This window comes from Ranitomeya imitator, chromosome 5 (assembly GCF_032444005.1).
Source record: "Ranitomeya imitator isolate aRanImi1 chromosome 5, aRanImi1.pri, whole genome shotgun sequence".
NCBI lineage: Eukaryota > Metazoa > Chordata > Amphibia > Anura > Dendrobatidae > Ranitomeya > Ranitomeya imitator.
In genome coordinates, this window is record NC_091286.1 from 133,029,079 (window position 1) to 133,051,883 (window position 22,805).

Below are 22,805 nucleotides of genomic sequence, written 5' to 3' on the forward strand. Positions count from 1 at the left end.
TGCTCCATAGCATATTATGCCCCATATGCTGCTGCTGCAATTAAAAAAAATTAAATGACATACTCGCCTCTCGTCACTCAGGACCCCGACACTTGCAATATTCACCTATCCCCGTACCACTGCTGCTGTGTTTTCCGGGTCTTTGCAGTGACTGTTCAGGCAGAGGGCGCGCACTAACCACGTCATCACGCCCTTTGACCGGAACGTCACAGCAAGAGGACGCGGAAGATGGAGCCCGGCGGTGGGACAGGGACAGGTGAATATCAAATGGCTCACTCTCCCCCGTCATACTCACCCTCATGCCGCAATCCCTACTTCTCTGATGCGATGGTCTCTGGCGCTGGCAGCTTGTTCCTTTGTCCAGCAGTCACATGGTACCACTCATTAAAGTAATGAATATATGCTCCACGCCTATGAAAGTGGCGTCGCGTCCATTTTCATTACTTTAATGAGAGGTACCACTTGACCGCTGAACACAGAAACAAGCTGCCGGCGTCAGAGACAATCTGAGAAGCAAGGACCCCACCGGGAGCAGGTGAGTATGATGTGACAGCCGCCGCTCCCCCTCCCCCACAGACCCCCTGGGACAATGACTCGAGTATAAGCCGAGAGGGGCACTTTCAGCCTAAATAATGGGCTGAAAATCTCGGCTTATACTCGAGTATATACGGTAATTTTCACATACACAGGGTATTGGCACACTCATGAGAAATTGCACAACAAATTTTGGGGACCATTTTCTCCTGTTACCCATGAGAAAATAAAAAAATTGGGGTTATAAGAAAAGTTTTATGGGAATTTTAGCTCTACGTTATAAACTTCTGTAAAGCACCTGGGGGTTCAAGATGCTCACTACACATCTAAATAAGTACATTGAGGGGTCTAGTTTACCATGTGGTGTCAGATATGGGGGGTTTCCACTGTTTAGGCCCATCAGGGGCCCTCCAAATGTGATATGGCGTCCACTCTCGATTCCAGGCAATTTTGTGGTCAAAAAGTCAAACCTTGCTCCTTCCCTTCCATTTCCTGCAGTGCGCTCAAACAATGGTTTTCCTCCACACATGCAGTTTCAGCATACAATGCAGTTTGCACAACAATTTTTGGGCTTGATATTTTCCTGTTACCCTTGTGAAAATAAAAAAAAATTGGTGCTAAAAGATCATTATTGTGGAAAAAATGTGATTTTTAATTTTCACAGCTCTACGATATACACTTAAGTGAAGCACCTGGGGGTTCAAGGTGCTCACCAAACTTCTAGATAAGATCTAGTTTCCAAAATGGAGTCACTTGTGGGGGCTACCACTGCTTAGGCACATCAGAGGCTCTCCAAACTCAACATGGCATCCGATCTCAATTCCAGCCAATATTACATTCAAAGCGTGTGACCAAACAGTAGTCTTCCTTCACATATGGGAAAATAGGGTATAGGAGAAATTGCTCAACAATTACTGGGGTTCTTTTTCTCCTGATACCCTTGTGAAAATAAAAAAATTGGGTAAAAGATAATGTTTTAGTGAAAAAGTTAAATGTTCATTTTTCCTTCCACATGGCTTCAGTTCCTGTGAAGCAACTGAAGGGTTAATAAACTTCTTGAATGTGGTGTTGAGCACCTTGAGGGGTGCAGTTTTTAGATTGTTGTCACTTTTGGGTATTTTCTGTCATATAAGCCCCTCAAACTCACTTGAAATGTGATGTGGTCCCTAAAAAAATGGTTTTGTAAATTTTGTTGGAAAAATTAGAAATCGCTGGTCAACTTTTAACCCGTATAACTTCCTAACAAAAAAAAAGTTTCAAATATTGTGCTAATGTAAAGTAGACATGTGAGAAACGTTATTTATTAACTATTTTGTGTGACATATCTCTCTGATTTAAGGGCATAAAAAATAGAAGACTTATTGAAGATATTTTATGACTATCATGAAATACAATATGTCACGAAAAAACAATCTCAGAATAAGTGGGATCCATTAAAGTGTAATAAAGAGTAATAACTTCATAAAGTAACACTGGTTAGATTTCAAAATTTAGTCCTGGTCATTAACCTACGAAGTGGCTAGGTCCTTAAGGGGTTAATAGCCTGCTTACAATGGCCGACCAAAGTAAACAATGCACACTGAGTGATGTGTATTAGGCCGGCTTCACATGTCAGTGGCTCTAGTACGTGAGGTGACAGTTTCCTCACGTACCAGAGACACTGACTCACGTAGACACATTGAAATCAATGTGTCTCTGTACATGTCAGTGTGTTTTCACGGACCGTGTGTCCGTGTGCAAAACACGGAGACATGTCAGTGTTCGTGGGAGCGCACGGATTACATGGACCCATTAAAGTCAATGGGTCCGTGTAAAACACGTACCGCACACGGACGCTGTCCGTGTGCAGTCCGTGTGCCATGCAGGAGACAGCGCTACAGTAAGCGCTGTCCCCCCCACGTGGTGCTGAAGCCGCCATTCATATCTTCTCTCCAGCAGCGTTTGCTGGATAGAAGATATGAAAAATCATTTTTTTGTTTTTTTTTGTTTGTTGTTTCGTGTTTAAAATAAAGATGCCTGTCCCCACCCCCCTCCCACCCCCTGTGCGCCCGCCCGCTGTTAATAAAATACTCACCTGGCTCCCTCGCAGCGTCCTGTCCTCGCCGCAGCTTCTCCTGTATGAGCGGTCACGTGGGGCCGCCGATTACAGTCATGAATATGTGGCTCCACACCTATGGGAGGTGGAGCCGCATATTCATCACTGTAATGGGCGGCCCCACGTGACCGCATACAGGAGAAGCTGCGGCCAGGACAGGACACTGCGAGGGAGCCGGGTGAGTATTTTAATAACAGCGGGCGGGTGCACAGGGGGTGGGAGGGGGGTGGGGACAGGGATCCTTATTTTAAACACGAGAAACAAAAAAAAAAGGATTTTTCATATCTTCTCTACAGCAAATGCTGCTGCAGAGAAGATATGAATAGCGGCTTCAGCACCAGATGCAGGGGACAGTGCTTATCTCTAGCGCTGTCTCCTGCACGGTGCGTGTGGTACCCAGTGTGCCGCACGTGTGCCACACTGATGTGCCACAAAAACGCACGGGCACACGGACACTGATAATTCCGGTACCGATTTTTCCGGTACCGGAATTATCTGGACGTGTGAGACTGCCCTTAGATCGCTCGGTGCACGTTGGCTGCCATGGTTCCCGGGAGTGCCAGACATGTTTACACAGGACGATGCACAGCTGAGAATGATGATCATTAGCACTGCCCAAAAGATCCTTTCACCCAGTGAACAATTGTTTGTTCATCGCATGATCGCAGCCTGTGTACATGAAAATGTTATTGTCAAACAAGCATTGTTAATTATTTCCGGACTTCCCATAGATTCTGAACATTCAGGAGGTCCAGTTCTAAAACGTTGCTTCATATGAGCAATGCAGCCCCATGTATCACAAAAAAAAAACATCATGTACCAAAAAAACACCAAAAATATGCTTGGTCTTGAATTGGTTAAGGCTGCCGTCACACTAGCAGTATTTGGTCAGTATTTTACATCAGTATGTGTAAGCCAAAACCAGGAGTGGAACAATTAGAGGAAAAGTATAATAGAAACATATGCACCACTTCTGCATTTATCACCCACTCCTGGTTTTGGCTTACAAATACTGATGTAAAATACTGACCAAATACTGCTAGTGTGACGGCAGCCTTAGAAGACTTGTTCATGATTATCCTTCAATTTAAATGCAGCTTGAAAAAAACAGAGTGGCTCCATGTGCTGAAGTTAGAGAGAGGCAAACTGTATAATATTATTTTTAGTAATTAGGTTTCAAGAAATGAGCACTGGTGTTTTTTTAATTAACAGCTTGATACATAAACCTGCAAATTAAACACTAACATAAAATATTTCACACTTTATTTTTTATCTCATAGGCTAAGGTTCACCAAGAAAGAAAATGTCTTATTATTACTATTTTTATTATTACTATTATTGTTATTTCGGGATTGGCAACACACTGTTTATGTGTTACATATTTTATCCTTAGTGTTTGCCCATGTGCATGTAGGAGTGGTGGGGGCTGATGGTTTGATCCCTGACACATTAAAAGGGTCAAGGTATTTGATGTTCATGTATGTTGCAAAGGGATAACACTCACTGGGGCTTCAGTTAGCTTAGACAGGGTTAACTGTATGGCTATGTGCACATGTTGCGGATTAGGCTTAGGAATTTCTAGTGCAGATTCTGCCTCTCCCAGCAGAAAATGCACCTGCGGATTTGTTGCGTTTTTTGTGCAGTTCCGCAGCGTTTCTTGTGCGTTTTTACTGCGGTTTTCTTGCGGATTTGCTGCGTTTTTACCCCTGCGGTTTTCTATAATGGAATGGGTACAAAAACGCTGCAGATTCACAAAAAAAATGACATGCTACTTCTTTTTGTATTGATATGGTATGTGCACACGTTGCGGATTTGGCCCTGCGGATTCGCAGCAGTTTTCCATGCGGTGTACAGTACCATGTAAACCTATGGAAAACCAAGTCCACAGTGCACATGCTCCGGAAAATACCACGCAGAAACGCAGCGGTTTAATTTCCGCAGCATATCAATTCTTTGGGCGGATTCTGCAACGTTTTGCACCTATTCCACTATAGGAATCCGCAGGGGTAAAAACGCAGGCGAAATCTGCACAAAAACTGCACAAAAACCGCAGAAAATCCACGGGGAATCCGCAGGTAAAGCACAGGGTATTTTACTTGCTGATTCTGCAGAAAAATCCGCAATGGAATCCGCAATGTGTGCACATACCCTTATTCTTTAGCTGGCACGCTGCATTTCAATTACATTTTTTTTGCCATTCATACAGTAGCAGGCCATCAATATTGCTGAAACAAAACAAATTATTCTATGACCACCTTACAAAGTGAGAGTAGAGAGTTTTTTACATATCTGTTAGTCTAATTTGATGTACACATGCAAAAGCAATTCTGCAGCCTATTACCGCTGTTATTATGGTTACCTGCCATGCCATGGTTGGCTCTTTGAAAGAAGAAGGATATTGTGTAAATTACTTTTAAAAAGCTATGAAAGAGAAGTAAAAAAAATAAATAGTCATTTAACTTTGTGACTGTCTACCTTAGGCCTGTCCCACACGTCCAGATAATTCCGGTACCGGAAAAATCAGTACTGGAATTATCTGTGTCCGTGTGTCCGTGTGCTTACGTAGCACATCAGTGTGGCACACGTGCGGCAGCCGTGTGCCGCCCGTGTGCCGACTGAGGACCACGCGGACCGTGCAGGAGACAGTGCTACAGTTAAGCGCTGTCCCCTGCGTGCGGTGCTGAAGCCGGTATCCATCCCTTCTTCCCAGCAGCGTTCGCTGGAGAGAAGGAATGAATAATCTTTTCTTTCCCCTTAAAAATAAAGTTTGTGCGTCCTCTCCCGCCTCCCATCCCCTGTGCGCCCCCCCCCCCCCGCTTGCCAGGAGGAGAGCGAGGTACAGCGTCGGGAGCGCGCCGGCTAGAAAGGTAAGTATTAGGCGGTGTAACAGTACCCCCTCTCTTACTCCCCCTCCCTCTAGAACTGGAAAGGAACCTCCTCAAAATAAGAGGAGCATTGATATTGTCTAGGGGTTCCCAAGATCTCTCCACTGGACCAAAACCCTTCAAATCGATCAAATAAAAGGTTTCACCTCTAACTGATTTCCTGGCGAGAATATCCTTAACTTCAAAACAATCATCAGAAGTACTGGGTAGAGGAGAGTGAGACGGAGCAGAATGAAAATCATTAAAAATTGCAGGTTTGAGGAAAGACACATGAAAAGCATTGGGAATGCGCAATGAAGTAGGCAACCTTAGCTAGTAGGCTACGTCATTAATACGGCTAGAAACCTCAAAGGGACCGATGTAACGTGGACCTAACTTTTGAGAGGGAATCTTGAGTCTGATAGCCAGACCTTGTCGCCAGGATGATACGGAGGGACATCTAAATGCCTTTTATCAGCATATTTTTTCATTCTGTTACTAGCCTTTTCAAGCGCCTCTTTAGTCTCTTGCTAAATTTTGGAAAATTCCAAGGACAAGAAATCCGCCACTGGTACACCTGAGGTGGGGAGACCAGGGGGAGGAATGCCGGGATGTTGTCCAAAAACTAAAAAAAAGGAGACTTAGATGAAGATTCACTAGTGTGATTATTATAGGCGAATTCTGCCCAGGGAAGAAGAGACACCCAGTCATTTTGATGAGCATTGGTGAAATGCCGAAGAAGTGAGAATTTGATTTACACGCTCCACTTGACCGTTGGACTGGGGATGGTATGCGGAGGAGAAATCCAGCGATACTTTCATAAGTCCACAAAGGGCTCTCCAAAAACTGGAGGTAAATTGAACTCCTTGGGCGGACACAATATGCTGAGGGAATCTGTGAAGTCGAAAGACTTGATGTAAAAAGATCTTCGCTAAGTCAGAAGCGGAAGGTAAACCAGGCAAGGAGATGAAGTGAGCCATCTTGGAAAATCTATCCACAACCACCAAAATATAGGTGCAATTTGAGGACTGCGGTAAATCGGTGACAAAGTCCATCACAATATTACTCCAAGGAACAGAAGGCACAGGAAGTGGATGCAGAGATCCCAACGGTAGCTGCCGAGGAACAGGAAGCAACAAAATCCAGGACATCTTGACGAAGTGAAGGCCACCAATAATGGCGAGAAATTAAGGAGTCTTCTTGACCCCAACGTCCGGCAAACCAGGAAGAATAGCCCCAACATAAGACTTTTATTTTGTCATAATTTGACACGAAGGTCTTTCCCAGAGGAGGAGTGATCAAGTTCAGGGGCGCTATGGAGACAATCTTAGCAGGATCGACAATATGCGCAGGTCTCTCCTCTTCATCCAGTGGTTGAAAAGACCATGATAGAGCGTCAGCTCTGATATTTTTATTACCAGGTTGAAAATGCAACTCAAAATCTAAACCTCCGAAGAACATGGACCATCTGGCTTGCCAAGGATTGAGCCTTTGGGTGGACTGAATGTAGGCCAGATTCTTGTGATCAGTAAAAATGATGATAGAGTGGACAGCCCCCTCAAGAAGGTACTGCCACTTCTCTAAAGCCAATTTTATGGCCAATAGTTCCTTGTCCCCAATGGAATAATTACGCTCAGAGGAAGAAAATGCTTTAGAGAAAAAAAAACATAAGAAACTAAACGACCCGAGTTAGATCTCTGTAAAAGTACTGCTCCAGCTCCAATAGAATGGTCTATTAGTATCCAGTCGATGAAGCACTGGTGCAGAAGCAAATTCTTGTTTCAAGGTTTGGAAGGCGACCTTGGCCTCTGGAGGCCAGTGATTAGGATTGACCCCCTTGCGAACAAGTGTTGAAATAGGTTTAGTTAAGGAGGAGAAATGAGGAACAAATTGCCTATAATAATTAGCAAAGCCAAGAAATCGCTGAATAGCCTTCACTCCGAGAAGAAGTGGCCAATTTAGAACTGGAGACACCTTCTCAGGATCCATCTTCAGACCATCCTTGGAGATGACATAACCTAGGAAGGGCACGGAGGACTGTTCAAAGACACATTTCTCAATCTTTGCGAAGAGATGGTTCTCACTTAAACAAAGCAAGACTTGGCGCACGTCTCGTCGATGAGTCGACAAATCTGGAGAGAAGATGAGGATGTCGTCTAGGTAGACTACGACACTGGTATAAATGAAATCTCGAAAAATATTATTATAGAATTCTTGGAAAACAGCAGGAGCATTGCACAGACCAAATGGCATAACCAAATACTCGTAGTGACCGTCCCGGGTGTTAAATGCGGTCTTCCACTCGTCTCCTGCATGGATTCGGACCAAGTTATAGGCTCCTCGAAGATCAAATTTGGTAAAAATTTGTGCTCCTCTCAGGCGGTCAAAAAGTTCTGGAATGAGAGGCAATGGGTATTTATTCTTTACAGTAATGTTGTTTAACCTTCTGTAGTCAATACATGACTAACGAAAAAGAAACCCTCCCCAGCAGGAGATTTACGAATGAAACCTCTGGCGAGGTTCTCCTGAACATAGTCTGACATGGCTTGAGTTTCTGCAGGAGAGAGGGGATAGATTCTTCCTCTAGTAGAAGTGGTTCCAGGAATGAGGTCTATAGGACAGTCATAGGGACAATGTGGTGGAAGACTCTCAGCCTCCTTCTTGTCAAAACATCCGCATAGGAGGAATAAACAGAGGGCAACCCGGAAGGAATGGAGAGGGAACAGGGAACACCAACAGGACGCACCGGCAGCAGATAACTAGTCCGACAGAAATCTCCCCAGCGTAGAATATTGCCTTTATGCCAATCAAAGAAGGGTTCATGAACCCGCAGCCACAGAAGACCAAGAAGAATAGGATGAGAGATATTGGCCAAAACAAAAAACGAAATTCTTTCCCTATGAAGAGCCCCTACCTGAAGCTCTACCTCCTGCGTAACTTGGGTTACGGTCTCTTGCAGAGGCTTTCCGTCAATGGAAGCAAGAAAAGAGGGTTCTCTAGGGTCCTAACAGGGACAGAAAATTTAACAACTTCCTCCAGCCTAATAAAATTTCCCGCAGCACCCAAATCCACATAGGCCTCCAGAGAAAAACGCTTATCAAGAACATGCAACAAAACAGACAAAGTGAGGGGTAGAGAGGTTTCACATGCACCCAGGGAGGCCTCTCTTACCTGTCCTAGGTGGAGGAGTTTTCCAGATGCTCAGGAAAGGCTCAGAGGAGATGAGAGGAGCTTCCACAGTAAAAACAGACCCTGGGTGCGTCTCTCCTTGCAACGTTGTTTAGAAAGTTTTAGACAATCTACTTGCATCGGCTCTGGCACTGATACAGAAGCAGAGGTTCTGAGACGTGGGCTGGGAGGTCTACGAGAAGACGCAGAAGGACGAGGAAATCTTCTCTCCCGAGCTTGCTCCTGAAAGTGAAGGTCAATAGGAGTTGGCAAAGCAATTAAGTTCTCCAAGATAGTTGGAGTATCTCGACCAGCTAATTCATCCTTGATACGACCGGATAGCCCCCGCCAGAAAGCCCCTACTAACGCTTCATTATTCCAACCCAAGTCAGAAGATAAGGTCCGAAACTGAATAGCGTATTGCCCAACAGTTAGGGATCCCTGCTGTAAATTAAACAAAGCCTCAGTAGTGGAGGCCAGGCGATGCAGTTCATCGAATACTCGATGAAACATCTCCAAAAATGGGGTTAACTGAGTGACCACGTGGTCATCCCGCACCCAATGAGGATTAACCCATGCTAAGGCGTCACCTTCCAAGTGCGAAATAATAAAGGCCACCTTGGCCCGATCAGTAGAGTATTGCAGAGGAAGGAGCTCGAAATGAAGATGGCACTGATTAAGGAAACCCCAAAATAGTTTGGGATCTCCATTAAATGGAGGAGGCTTGGCCAAACAGGGAGGAGGATGAGGGGCAGAAACAGAAAGGTGTAGGAGCAGACGCGGCTGACTGTAAAGAAAGAAGTCAGCTGTCTACAGATGCCATATAACCCAGGATATGTGCCTGGGTATCCCGCTGCTGTGCCAGTTCTTGTTGTAAACTGGCCAGCTGGGAGGCATTCCCTGGATCAGAGGACTGAAGAGCAGAAAGACAAGAGTCCATAGATTTCATAAAGGACATCATCCGGGTCTGATTTTCTTGCAAGAAAACAAGTTCTTCCTGGGCAGCCAAAGCTCCAGCGGGATTCATGGCCTTAGTGTACTATTAGGTTTCGGAAGAGAGAAACCTGAGAAGTGGACCCTCTGGGTCACGGCTACAGAGCCCCCGAGGACGAGTGGACCAGATAGAGCCACCCCCTATACAGGGAGTGTTTGGAACAGGCCTGTTATGATCTGGTGGTTTAGGAACAACATGAGACAAGCTCTGAAGGAGGTGGTATCTGTACTGACCGCAAACCCTGAGCCTAGCAGCGCAACTAAAAATAGCCGTGGGGGGTACCTGACGCTCCCTAGACCCCTCGGCACAGCCTAAGATCTAACTTCCCCTAAAGATGGAAACAGGAAACCTATCTTGCCTCAGAGAAAATCCCCAAAGGAAAGATAGCCCCCCACAAATATTGACGGTGAGAGGAGGGGAAAATAACATACGCAGAAATGAAATCAGATTTTAGCATAGGAGGCCAGTCTAGCTTGATAGATAGGACAGGAAAGGATACTGTGCGGTCAGTATAAAAACTCTACAAAAATCCACACAGAGTTTACTAAAAATCTCCACACCTGACTAAAGGTGTGGAGGGTAAATCTGCTTCCCAGAGCTTCCAGCAAGACAGAATTAATTCATACTGATAACACTGGATAAACATAGAAAATACAGAACGGATAAGTCCACAATCTGTGAACTGAAAAGAGCAAGCAAAAACTTAGCTTAGCTGAACTGGTCAGGATAACAGGGAAATCCAAAGAGATGTGAATCCAACCAGAAACCATTTACAAGTGGCACCAGCTGAAGGACAGAGCAGACATAAATAGCAGAGCAGAGACGATCAGTGGAAGCAGCTGAAGACAGCTAACTCCAAGGAGCAGCCACACCACTAGAAACCACAAGAGCCCAAGAGCAGAACTCACAAAAGTGCCACTTACAACCCAAGTCAGAAGATAAGGTCCGAAACTGAATAGCGTATTGCCCAACAGTTAGGGATCCCTGCTGTAAATTAAACAAAGCCTCAGTAGTGGAGGCCAGGCGATGCAGTTCATCGAATACTCGATGAAACATCTCCAAAAATGGGGTTAACTGAGTGACCACGTGGTCATCCCGCACCCAATGAGGATTAACCCATGCTAAGGCGTCACCTTCCAAGTGCGAAATAATAAAGGCCACCTTGGCCCGATCAGTAGAGTATTGCAGAGGAAGGAGCTCGAAATGAAGATGGCACTGATTAAGGAAACCCCAAAATAGTTTGGGATCTCCATTAAATGGAGGAGGCTTGGCCAAACAGGGAGGAGGATGAGGGGCAGAAACAGAAAGGTGTAGGAGCAGACGCGGCTGACTGTAAAGAAAGAAGTCAGCTGTCTACAGATGCCATATAACCCAGGATATGTGCCTGGGTATCCCGCTGCTGTGCCAGTTCTTGTTGTAAACTGGCCAGCTGGGAGGCATTCCCTGGATCAGAGGACTGAAGAGCAGAAAGACAAGAGTCCATAGATTTCATAAAGGACATCATCCGGGTCTGATTTTCTTGCAAGAAAACAAGTTCTTCCTGGGCAGCCAAAGCTCCAGCGGGATTCATGGCCTTAGTGTACTATTAGGTTTCGGAAGAGAGAAACCTGAGAAGTGGACCCTCTGGGTCACGGCTACAGAGCCCCCGAGGACGAGTGGACCAGATAGAGCCACCCCCTATACAGGGAGTGTTTGGAACAGGCCTGTTATGATCTGGTGGTTTAGGAACAACATGAGACAAGCTCTGAAGGAGGTGGTATCTGTACTGACCGCAAACCCTGAGCCTAGCAGCGCAACTAAAAATAGCCGTGGGGGGTACCTGACGCTCCCTAGACCCCTCGGCACAGCCTAAGATCTAACTTCCCCTAAAGATGGAAACAGGAAACCTATCTTGCCTCAGAGAAAATCCCCAAAGGAAAGATAGCCCCCCACAAATATTGACGGTGAGAGGAGGGGAAAATAACATACGCAGAAATGAAATCAGATTTTAGCATAGGAGGCCAGTCTAGCTTGATAGATAGGACAGGAAAGGATACTGTGCGGTCAGTATAAAAACTCTACAAAAATCCACACAGAGTTTACTAAAAATCTCCACACCTGACTAAAGGTGTGGAGGGTAAATCTGCTTCCCAGAGCTTCCAGCAAGACAGAATTAATTCATACTGATAACACTGGATAAACATAGAAAATACAGAACGGATAAGTCCACAATCTGTGAACTGAAAAGAGCAAGCAAAAACTTAGCTTAGCTGAACTGGTCAGGATAACAGGGAAATCCAAAGAGATGTGAATCCAACCAGAAACCATTTACAAGTGGCACCAGCTGAAGGACAGAGCAGACATAAATAGCAGAGCAGAGACGATCAGTGGAAGCAGCTGAAGACAGCTAACTCCAAGGAGCAGCCACACCACTAGAAACCACAAGAGCCCAAGAGCAGAACTCACAAAAGTGCCACTTACAACCCAAGTCAGAAGATAAGGTCCGAAACTGAATAGCGTATTGCCCAACAGTTAGGGATCCCTGCTGTAAATTAAACAAAGCCTCAGTAGTGGAGGCCAGGCGATGCAGTTCATCGAATACTCGATGAAACATCTCCAAAAATGGGGTTAACTGAGTGACCACGTGGTCATCCCGCACCCAATGAGGATTAACCCATGCTAAGGCGTCACCTTCCAAGTGCGAAATAATAAAGGCCACCTTGGCCCGATCAGTAGAGTATTGCAGAGGAAGGAGCTCGAAATGAAGATGGCACTGATTAAGGAAACCCCAAAATAGTTTGGGATCTCCATTAAATGGAGGAGGCTTGGCCAAACAGGGAGGAGGATGAGGGGCAGAAACAGAAAGGTGTAGGAGCAGACGCGGCTGACTGTAAAGAAAGAAGTCAGCTGTCTACAGATGCCATATAACCCAGGATATGTGCCTGGGTATCCCGCTGCTGTGCCAGTTCTTGTTGTAAACTGGCCAGCTGGGAGGCATTCCCTGGATCAGAGGACTGAAGAGCAGAAAGACAAGAGTCCATAGATTTCATAAAGGACATCATCCGGGTCTGATTTTCTTGCAAGAAAACAAGTTCTTCCTGGGCAGCCAAAGCTCCAGCGGGATTCATGGCCTTAGTGTACTATTAGGTTTCGGAAGAGAGAAACCTGAGAAGTGGACCCTCTGGGTCACGGCTACAGAGCCCCCGAGGACGAGTGGACCAGATAGAGCCACCCCCTATACAGGGAGTGTTTGGAACAGGCCTGTTATGATCTGGTGGTTTAGGAACAACATGAGACAAGCTCTGAAGGAGGTGGTATCTGTACTGACCGCAAACCCTGAGCCTAGCAGCGCAACTAAAAATAGCCGTGGGGGGTACCTGACGCTCCCTAGACCCCTCGGCACAGCCTAAGATCTAACTTCCCCTAAAGATGGAAACAGGAAACCTATCTTGCCTCAGAGAAAATCCCCAAAGGAAAGATAGCCCCCCACAAATATTGACGGTGAGAGGAGGGGAAAATAACAGTATAAAAACTCTACAAAAATCCACACAGAGTTTACTAAAAATCTCCACACCTGACTAAAGGTGTGGAGGGTAAATCTGCTTCCCAGAGCTTCCAGCAAGACAGAATTAATTCATACTGATAACACTGGATAAACATAGAAAATACAGAACGGATAAGTCCACAATCTGTGAACTGAAAAGAGCAAGCAAAAACTTAGCTTAGCTGAACTGGTCAGGATAACAGGGAAATCCAAAGAGATGTGAATCCAACCAGAAACCATTTACAAGTGGCACCAGCTGAAGGACAGAGCAGACATAAATAGCAGAGCAGAGACGATCAGTGGAAGCAGCTGAAGACCGCTAACTCCAAGGAGCAGCCACACCACTAGAAACCACAAGAGCCCAAGAGCAGAACTCACAAAAGTGCCACTTACAACCACCGGAGGGAGCCCAAGAGCGGAATTCACAACACAAGCCCAAGGAGGATGAAGCCGCAACTGCCGGAGCCAAAGGGGCGACTAAAGACTAGACCTAGGAAGAGGTGAAGCCAGGAAGAAGTCAGGGCCTCAACGGTGATAAAAACAGCAGAGGCACAGGACCGACAGGGACGGCAGAGAACACAGAGGTGGCAGGAGCGACCGAGACTCCGGACTGACTGGGACAGCAGAGACACTGGACTGGCTGGGACGGCAGAAACACGGGGACTGGCAGGGATGTCTGAAACAAAGGACTGGAAGGGGCAGCTGAGGCACTGGACTGACGGGAACGGCAGGAACACAGGGACTGGCAGGGACAGTAGAGGCACAGGGACTGGCAGGAATGGCAGAGACACAGGACTGGCAGGGACGGTAGAGACACAGGGGCTGGCAGGAACGGTAGAGACACAGGGACTGGCAGGGACGGTAGAGACACAGGGACTGGCAGGAACGGCAGAGACACAGGACTGGCAGGAACGGTAGTGAACACAGGACTGGCAGGGACGGTAGTGACACGGGAACTGGCAGGAATGGTAGTGACACAGGACTGGCAGGAACGATAGTGACACAGGACCAGCAGAGATGGTAGAGACATGGGCTGAAAAGAAAGACAGAGACAATGAGTAACAAACCAAAGCAGGGACACAGCAGAGAAAACAGAGACAGAGGAGCCAAAGGAATCAAAGAAAGCGCTAGCCAAAACCAGCGCCGACAATAGACACTAAGGCGTCTTACCTGGGAAGACGCAGGGAAGAAGTACCTGGTGGGCGTGGCCATATTGGGGCAGAGCCATCGGGTCACGACCTCCCAGAAGCCCCAGCCGTGAGAGGAGCGTGTCTGCGCATGCGCGGACCGCCGAAAGGACGAGCACCAGAGAATTCGGACGGAGGAGAGCGAGGAAGAGCGGCGGGAGCGCGCTGGCCGGAAAGGTAAGTATTAGGCGGCGTAACACCCCCATTCTTGACCGGGCACATTTATGGGTTTTATCATTCATACACTTTTAATGACTATAAATGATATGAATTTTCTTGTTCACATATGAAATAAATGCCTCTTTTTGGGGGATGTATAGGTCTTCATTTTTACATCATAATTATTTTATTTTTTTGTTGTTGCTGTGTAAAATATTGTACACTCCTAGCTTTCCCTATATACCTTTATTCCTGTTTGTCTTACATGATTATATACTAGCATTTTTGTCCAAGGCCTCCTGGGGAGGGGGAGACAGCTTAGAGTATAAAAGTTTAACAGGAGAACATTAAGGCTAGTGGTGCAGACCTCCTCACCTTTAGAGGTACTTTTGGGAGCAGGGATAGTTATGGTCCTATCCCTAAGGACAGTGAACGGTTCATGCTGCAGCGCCTGCCTGCGCAGTGCACACATATAATTTTCAGTATGTAAAATAGGGGGCAGGTCACTGAGGGATCAGTGACCTGTCATAAGCCATCAGTATGAATAGCTAAGCAGAGCACCACATAAAGCCCCCTCCACAGGCCACTTGGAAGCATGAGAATCTCAATAACTGAAAATGAACTGCCACAAAAGAAAGTGCCATATCAGCAGCTTTGTTTAGAGGCCAGGCCAGTCCAGTAGTAGCGTTATGGTGTGGGATTTGGTTTCTTAATTCCTGCATGGTGTGATCTACTTAGATCTTAGGGCAAGAACATATCAACACATAAATGACATTCTTAGATGCACAATTCATGTATGATTTTATTGGTAGCTCTGATACTGTACTTATTGGGATGTTACAGAAACTGATGGCATATGTTGAAAAATGATCCATTATAAAGAACCCTTCAATCTAATGCCTCTTTTCAATGCAAAAGTTGGTTTCATAAAGTTAGTATAAATATGTCTATTTTTAAGACTTGGTGCACGGTGTGCTGTTATTATATCCTGTTTTTGAGCCTGAGATAAGATTTAAGGATGTCCCAAAGAATTTTCATGATTTGTGTCAGAACACTGTTCAAAGAAGTGAGGAGTCACACTTTACAGTCTTGTCCATGAATGTATTTTTGTAACAAATTATGACGTTTAGTCCTTCCTCTTTACTTGTATACAGGCTTGAGATGCCACTAATTGCGGAAGACATTTCTATCTGTTAGTTGTCTGGTTAGATATAGTGCTTCTTGATAGAAATAATCTTAGAAAGAACCAATTCATCTCAAGAACTGGCCAGTAGGTATAACATTTCTTACATGATGTGGCGGAAACTTGAAAAATGAAGTAAATTTAATTGGTAGCTGTATCCTTCCAAAAATGATTAGTAGAATTTCAGCCATTGTTTATTTTGTATCCGCAAATCCAAAAATGCAATCATAAATATGAGCAGTAAGATGTATATTAAGATAATTACTATTCAGGTAAGTAATACATTCATGGCATTCTTCCAATGATTCTGTCCAAAGGAAGAAGACGTCATCTATATACCTAAACCACTTAAGCATATAAGATTGAAAGAGACTATAGGGGTTCACAGAGACCTCCTCCCACCAACCTTAAAAAAGAATATAAAAGGGAGCACTCCGTGCACTCATGACACTACTAGAGACTTGTCGATAAAAGAATGATCAAAGACCAAATAATTATAATGAAGAACAAATGAAAGAAAGATAAGTTGATAATGAATGAATGCAACATATTCTTGTCTGGTTCATGAAAGCTCAAAAAATGGAAAACAGCTGCAAATTCATCACAATGTGCGATCTTTGAGTATAGTAACTCAACATCAAGAGTGAATAAATTAGTATTTTCAGGGACGGTAAGACCTTCCAATTGATGAATAATATGTGAAGAGTCATGAATATGGGAGGGAAGTGATGTAGCCAATAGTTGTAAGGCTTCTTTCACACTAGCGTCGGACTCGGCCCGTCGCAGTGCGCTATCAGTGAATGCGCCTCACAACGGAGGCAGCGGATGCATTTTTCCTGTGCATCCGCTGCCCCATTGTGAGGTGCGGGGAGGTGGGGGCGGAGTTCTGGCCGCGCATGCGCGGTCGGAAAAAGCGGTCCGTCGGCAGCAAAAAAACGTTACATGTAACGTTTTTTGCTCCCGGCGGTCTGCCACAACACGGCGCAACCGTCGCACGACGGTTGCAACGTGTGTCAATGCGTCACAATGTGTCGCTAATGTTAATCTATGGGGCAAAAACGCATCCTGCAAACAACTTTGCAGGATGCGTTTTTTCCCATAAACGACGCACTGCGACGTATTGCAAAAAACGCTAGTGTGAAAGTAGCCTAAATTCCACAACACCTGCTCTTCTTCTTTACTAATGCATGCCAGAGGGAAAGAAGACCAATTGTGACCTGCTTTAACAATACTGACCGGAAGGCTGGTAGTTGTGGTGGAGCTTCTGCTGCTGCTAACAGGTCCCAGTCCCACATTCTTAGCTGTGTTTTCTTCTTTTATACCACCTTGTCAGAAGACAACATGTGACTGCAGGCCGCAGTATAGGTGTGACATCTAGGTTTTTTTGTGACTTGAATATATTTCTAACTTTAAGTGGTTTGTTTTTGTTTTTTTCATCTTTTTTGTCTGCTTTCCATTTCCTCAACAAAACACAGTATAGTACAAAAAGGTAAATATTTTGTATATATGTTTTCCATCTTACTTTTTATTAGGTGACTATGAATATAATGAATATACAATAGAAATATAATACATATATAAAAATAGATGTATGTATATAAATAGATATATAATAAAAGCATAATATAATTTATACTGACATTATATAAAAAACAGTCTTATAATTGTAGAACAGTGTCATCAATATATTAGTAAGATACATTTTACCATGTACATATAGCATTATAAAAATAAACAATAATGTTTATTTTTACAAGATGTAAGTAGATGGACAAGATGGAAGTAAATTATGTGACAGTGCCACCTACTGTGCCCAAACATTTTAGAGCAAATACTTTTTATAATTTTTAATTAAAAAGAAAAAGTATTCACAATAAACAACAAGTTAAAAGATTAAATCTCATTTCTTTTTTATCATTTTACAATATATAGTTGTAACTTATTAGTGGTGTGAATTTAATTTCCTCTTTAAACCAGAGACTCTAGAATCAATTTCACAAGAAGCCAATTAACTTTTTATTATGTTTTGAATGGCTCTTTGGGAAAAAGCTGAAAACCCTGCTTTTGTCTGGAGAGAAGTTGCACACCCACCCTCCACGTTACACACCCTCTGCAATAATTACCTGCCAAATAGTTTTTTTCCTTACACTGATCAATAGAAGATATTTGTTAAAAACAATCTGTGGATTTGGGCTTTGTTGGGTCCTTTCAGGTTGCGGCCTTTCGCATACTGAAAATGTTTTTGTTTCAGGTAAGAGGTCTATATCAAAGGGAATGCAGTGTGATGGGTCTGTAGATACTTTCTCTGTATTATTGTCTATATAAGCAAGAAAAAGATGGATCTGCTGTTGTCTATAATGTATACGCTTTACTTAAAGGGGTACTCTCAAGTTGTCTCTTGAGCAGCACTCAACTCTGCAGTCTCTCTAGCTTCTTCAATTCTGGGCTTTTAACAGGAGGGCACTCATCCTTGTCTGACAGTTCTGGTGAACAGTAGAACTGTAGTATTAGAACTATAAAGGTCAAAACACATTCAGCTGTCAGTGGTTTGATCTGGACAGTGCACTGCTATCACTGTAGTTGCACACAGGCCATTTGAACAAGCACACAGCTGAGCACAAGAGTGAACACTGAGAGCCATGATTAGGAGACCTTCTCTGAAAGCTGCAGGCTGGTAATTTATTGCCTCATTCCATCAGAAGATGAGAGGGAGGCAGGGAGATGGGCAAATAAATGTTGTACAGAAATCAATGAGCTGGAAAGAGTTTTTGGGATGTTAAGAATTAACCCCTCACATCCAGTGTCTGGAGGCAAAGCTCCATCAAAACCAGCTGTACACTATAGAAGATAAAAGCTGTTATTGCAGGAGAATAACAGCAAATAGTAAAAAGCAAGCCAATTGCAAACTTGCTTATTTTCATGCTGTCTAACTAATTAGAACAATTTAAAGGGAACCTGTCACGCTGTTTTTTTTATATGAGATAAAAATATGATTTAATAGGGCCTGAGCTCAGCTTTACATCAGTACCTTTCATATCCCCCGATTCCCCACCTTTGCTGCAAAAATACCTTAGTAATCTCTCCATTTTCGTATGTCAATCACCCTGGTCCGGTCCGAGGGGCGGGGCCTTATTGCTGTCTCTCTCCTCGCTCCTCGGTGTGTCAGACGTAACTAGATCTGTGGATAGCACAGATCACAGTCAGTTTCTGCGGTTGTGCATTGAATCAGCATCTTGTGCGTGCGCAGTATGCTTTGACCAACTGTGGGCAAAGCATGAATTCATTATTGCACATGCGCCGGCATTTTCCTTGACTTTCTGTGCCCCAGAAGTCTTTCTATGCTTCCGGGGCGCAGCACATAGGGTCAAAAGCCAGCGCATGCGCAATAATGATTTCATGCTTTGCCCACAGTTGGTCAAAGCATACTGTGCACGTGCGAGACGCTAATTCAATGCACAGGCGCAGAAAACTATGCCAAAGAAGGGAAAGAAGATTCATAGAGCAAAGCCGGAGGGGGGGAGAATCGGCGATTAAGCTCCGCCCATCGGACTGGACCGGGGTGATTTACATACGAAAATGAAGAGATAACTAAGGTATTTTCTCAGCAAAGGTGTGGAATCGGGGGATATGAAAGGTACTGCTGTAAAGCACAGCTCAGGCCCTATTGAACCATATTTTTATCTCATATGTCATATCGAAAAAACGGGGTGACAGGTTCCCTTTAAGAACTTGAGGAAACGCCTTTAAGGAAAATGTCACACAGAATGTGGAGTTGTTTCAAAAGCAGCTGCCTAAAATCTCTGCAGTCATTAAGAGGTCAAATATAATGAAAATGAAGTCTAGTGCATTTAATTAATTTAATGTCCATTTTATATATTTTGTGTATTTAACTTTATTTATTGTACTCACTTATGTGGCGCCAATAATTTCCACAGCACTTTTTAGACATCATCACTGTTTCAGTTAGGTCTCACAATCTAACTTACCTATCAATATGTACAGTGGGGCAAAAAAGTATTTAGTCAGTCAGCAATAGTGCAAGTTCCACCACTTAAAAAGATGGGAGACGTCTGTAATTTACATCATAGGTAGACCTCAACTATGGGAGACAAACTGAGAAAAAAAAATCCAGAAAATCACATTGTCTGTTTTTTAACATTTTATTTGCATATTATGGTGGAAAATAAGTATTTGGTCAGAAACAAACAATCAAGATTTCAGGCTCTCACAGACCTGTAACTTCTTCTTTAAGAGTCTCCTCTTTCCTCCACTCATTACCTGTAGTAATGGCACCTGTTTAAACTTGTTATCAGTATAAAAAGATACCTGTGCACACCCTCAAACAGTCTGACTCCAAACTCCACTATGGTGAAGACCAAAGAGCTGTCAAAGGACACCAGAAACAAAATTGTAGCCCTGCACCAGGCTGGGAAGACTGAATCTGCAATAGCCAACCAGCTTGGAGTGAAAAAATCAACAGTGGGAGCAATAATTAGAAAATGGAAGACATACAAGACCACTGATAATCTCCCTCGATCTGGGGCTCCATGCAAAATCCCACCCCGTGGGGTCAGAATGATCACAAGAACGGTGAGCAAAAATCCCAGAACCACGCGGGGGGACCTAGTGAATGAACTGCAGAGAGCTGGGACCAATGTAACAAGGTCTACCATAAGTAACACACTACGCCACCATGGACTCAGATCCTGCAGTGCCAGACGTGTCCCACTGCTTAAGCCAGTACATGTCCGGGCCCGTCTGAAGTTTGCTAGAGAGCATTTGGATGATCCAGAGGAGTTTTGGGAGAATGTCCTATGGTCTGATGAAACCAAACTGGAACTGTTTGGTAGAAACACAACTTGTCGTGTTTGGAGGAAAAAGAATACTGAGTTGCATCCATCAAACACCATACCTACTGTAAAGCATGGTGGTGGAAACATCATGCTTTGGGGCTGTTTCTCTGCAAAGGGGCCAGGACGACTGATCCGGGTACATGAAAGAATGAATGGGGCCATGTAACGTGAGATTTTGAGTGCAAACCTCCTTCCATCAGCAAGGGCATTGAAGATGAAACGTGGCTGGGTCTTTCAACATGACAATGATCCAAAGCACACCGCCAGGGCAACGAAGGAGTGGCTTCGTAAGAAGCATTTCAAGATCCTGGAGTGGCCTAGCCAGTCTCCAGATCTCAACCCTATAGAAAACCTTTGGAGGGAGTTGAAAGTCCATGTTGCCAAGCGAAAAGCCAAAAACATCACTGCTCTAGAGGAGATCTGCATGGAGGAATGGGCCAACATACCAACAACAGTGTGTGGCAACCTTGTGAAGACTTACAGAAAACGTTTGACCTCTGTCATTGCCAACAAAGGATATATTACAAAGTATTGAGATGAAATTTTGTTTCTGACCAAATACTTATTTTCTACCATAATATGCAAATAAAATGTTAAAAAAACAGACAATGTGATTTTCTGGATTTTTTTTTCTCAGTTTGTCTACCATAGTTGAGGTCTACCTATGATGTAAATTACAGACGCCTCTCATCTTTATAAGTGGTGGAACTTGCACTATTGCTGACTGACTAAATACTTTTTTGCCCCACTGTATTTGTAGTGTGGGAGGAAACCCACACAAACTTAGGGAGAATCTACAAACTCCTTGCAGATGTTGTTCTTTGTGGGACTTGGGCCCAAGACCCCATCACTTCAAGGCTCTAACCATTGAGTAACCGTGCTACCCAATTCGAACATGATTTTTTTCCTCTTTTGTAGTATATCCAGAAAAGAATGAGGAAATTACAACAGAGACACAAAACAGCTCAGAAAGCCTGAAATCTGCAAGCACTCCAAAGACTGCCAGAAAGGGTAAAGAAAAAACAGCAGAGAAATCCGAAAAAGAAAAGTCTGGCAAGGACAAAGATAGAGAGAGACTGCAGTCAACCCCTACCTCAAGACCTGAATCTCAGGTAGGTAATTTTGTTGAACCTTCAGATCAACCTCTGGGTTGAATTATGTCCTATTTCAAACTGTCAATTTGCATCATACATGTGGAGTGCTAAGTACCTGATTATCATCATTTATACAGATTGAAACCTTTCTTCTGCACCCGATTATTATTATTACTACAAGAGTGCTGTACACCTCCTTTATAGTTCCACATGTCAGTCAACATTGACTGATATAACATTGGGCTGAGTAAATGAAAAATTACAATTTTTTTCCAATAAAATGTTGTTTTGGCCCCAAGTTCTTAATTTTCAAAATAGATAATAGAAAATAAATGGTGTAATTTGTTACGCAGTTTCTCCTGAGTACTCCAATATCCCTTATGTAGTCAAAAACTACTGTTGAGGCACATTGTAAAGCTCAGATGGGAAGGAGCACCATATTGAGCTATAGATTTTGCTGGAGTGATTTGAGATTGCCATCTCACATTGGCAGAACCCCTAAGGTGCTAGAACAGCAGAGCCCCTCCATCAGTGACACCATTTTACAAAGTACACCCCACAATTAATTTATCTAGGGGTGAAGTCAGCATGTTGACACCACATGTGTCTCACAGAATTTTATACAATTGCTTGAAGAAAGAATAATTACATTTTTACCATTAAAATGTTGTTTTAACCCAAAGTTTTTAGTTTTTATAAGGGCTAATAGGAAACAATGGACCTCACAGTTTGTTGTGCATTTTCTCCTGAGTGCGCCAATATCCTACATGTAATCGGGAACTGCTTTTAGGCACAGTGGAAGGCCTAAAAGGGAAGGAGCGCCATAGTATGGTACTGATTTTGCTGTTATGGTTTGAGGGTGCCATGAACCATTGTCAGACCCTCTGAGGTGCCAGAACAGTATAATCCATCATAAGAGACCCACTTTAAAAACTACCCTTCTCAATGAATTTATTTAAGGGTGCAGTGATCATATTGACACTACAAGTGTGTCACAGACTGTTATACCCTTGGGCAGAGAAGCAAAAATAATTACATTTTTACACCAAAAATTTAGTTTTAGCCCCAAATTTTACATTTTCACTCAGGGAATTGGGTAAAATTGGAACCAAAATTTGTCTCACAATTTCCGCGGAACATGGCGATACCCC

At 43.9% G+C, this 22,805-nt stretch overlaps 1 protein-coding gene across 2 annotated transcripts in view; it reads left to right on the top strand.

Moving 5' to 3' along the window:
- ADGB (androglobin) overlaps positions 1 to 22,805 on the top strand; it is a 591,174-nt gene that overhangs the window by 406,905 nt on the left and 161,464 nt on the right. For both annotated transcript variants that reach the window (XM_069769164.1, XM_069769163.1), the window contains exon 30: positions 21,479 to 21,672. In XM_069769164.1, coding sequence (XP_069625265.1) covers positions 21,479 to 21,672 — 194 coding nt within the window. The remainder of the gene's footprint in view (positions 1 to 21,478; positions 21,673 to 22,805) is intronic.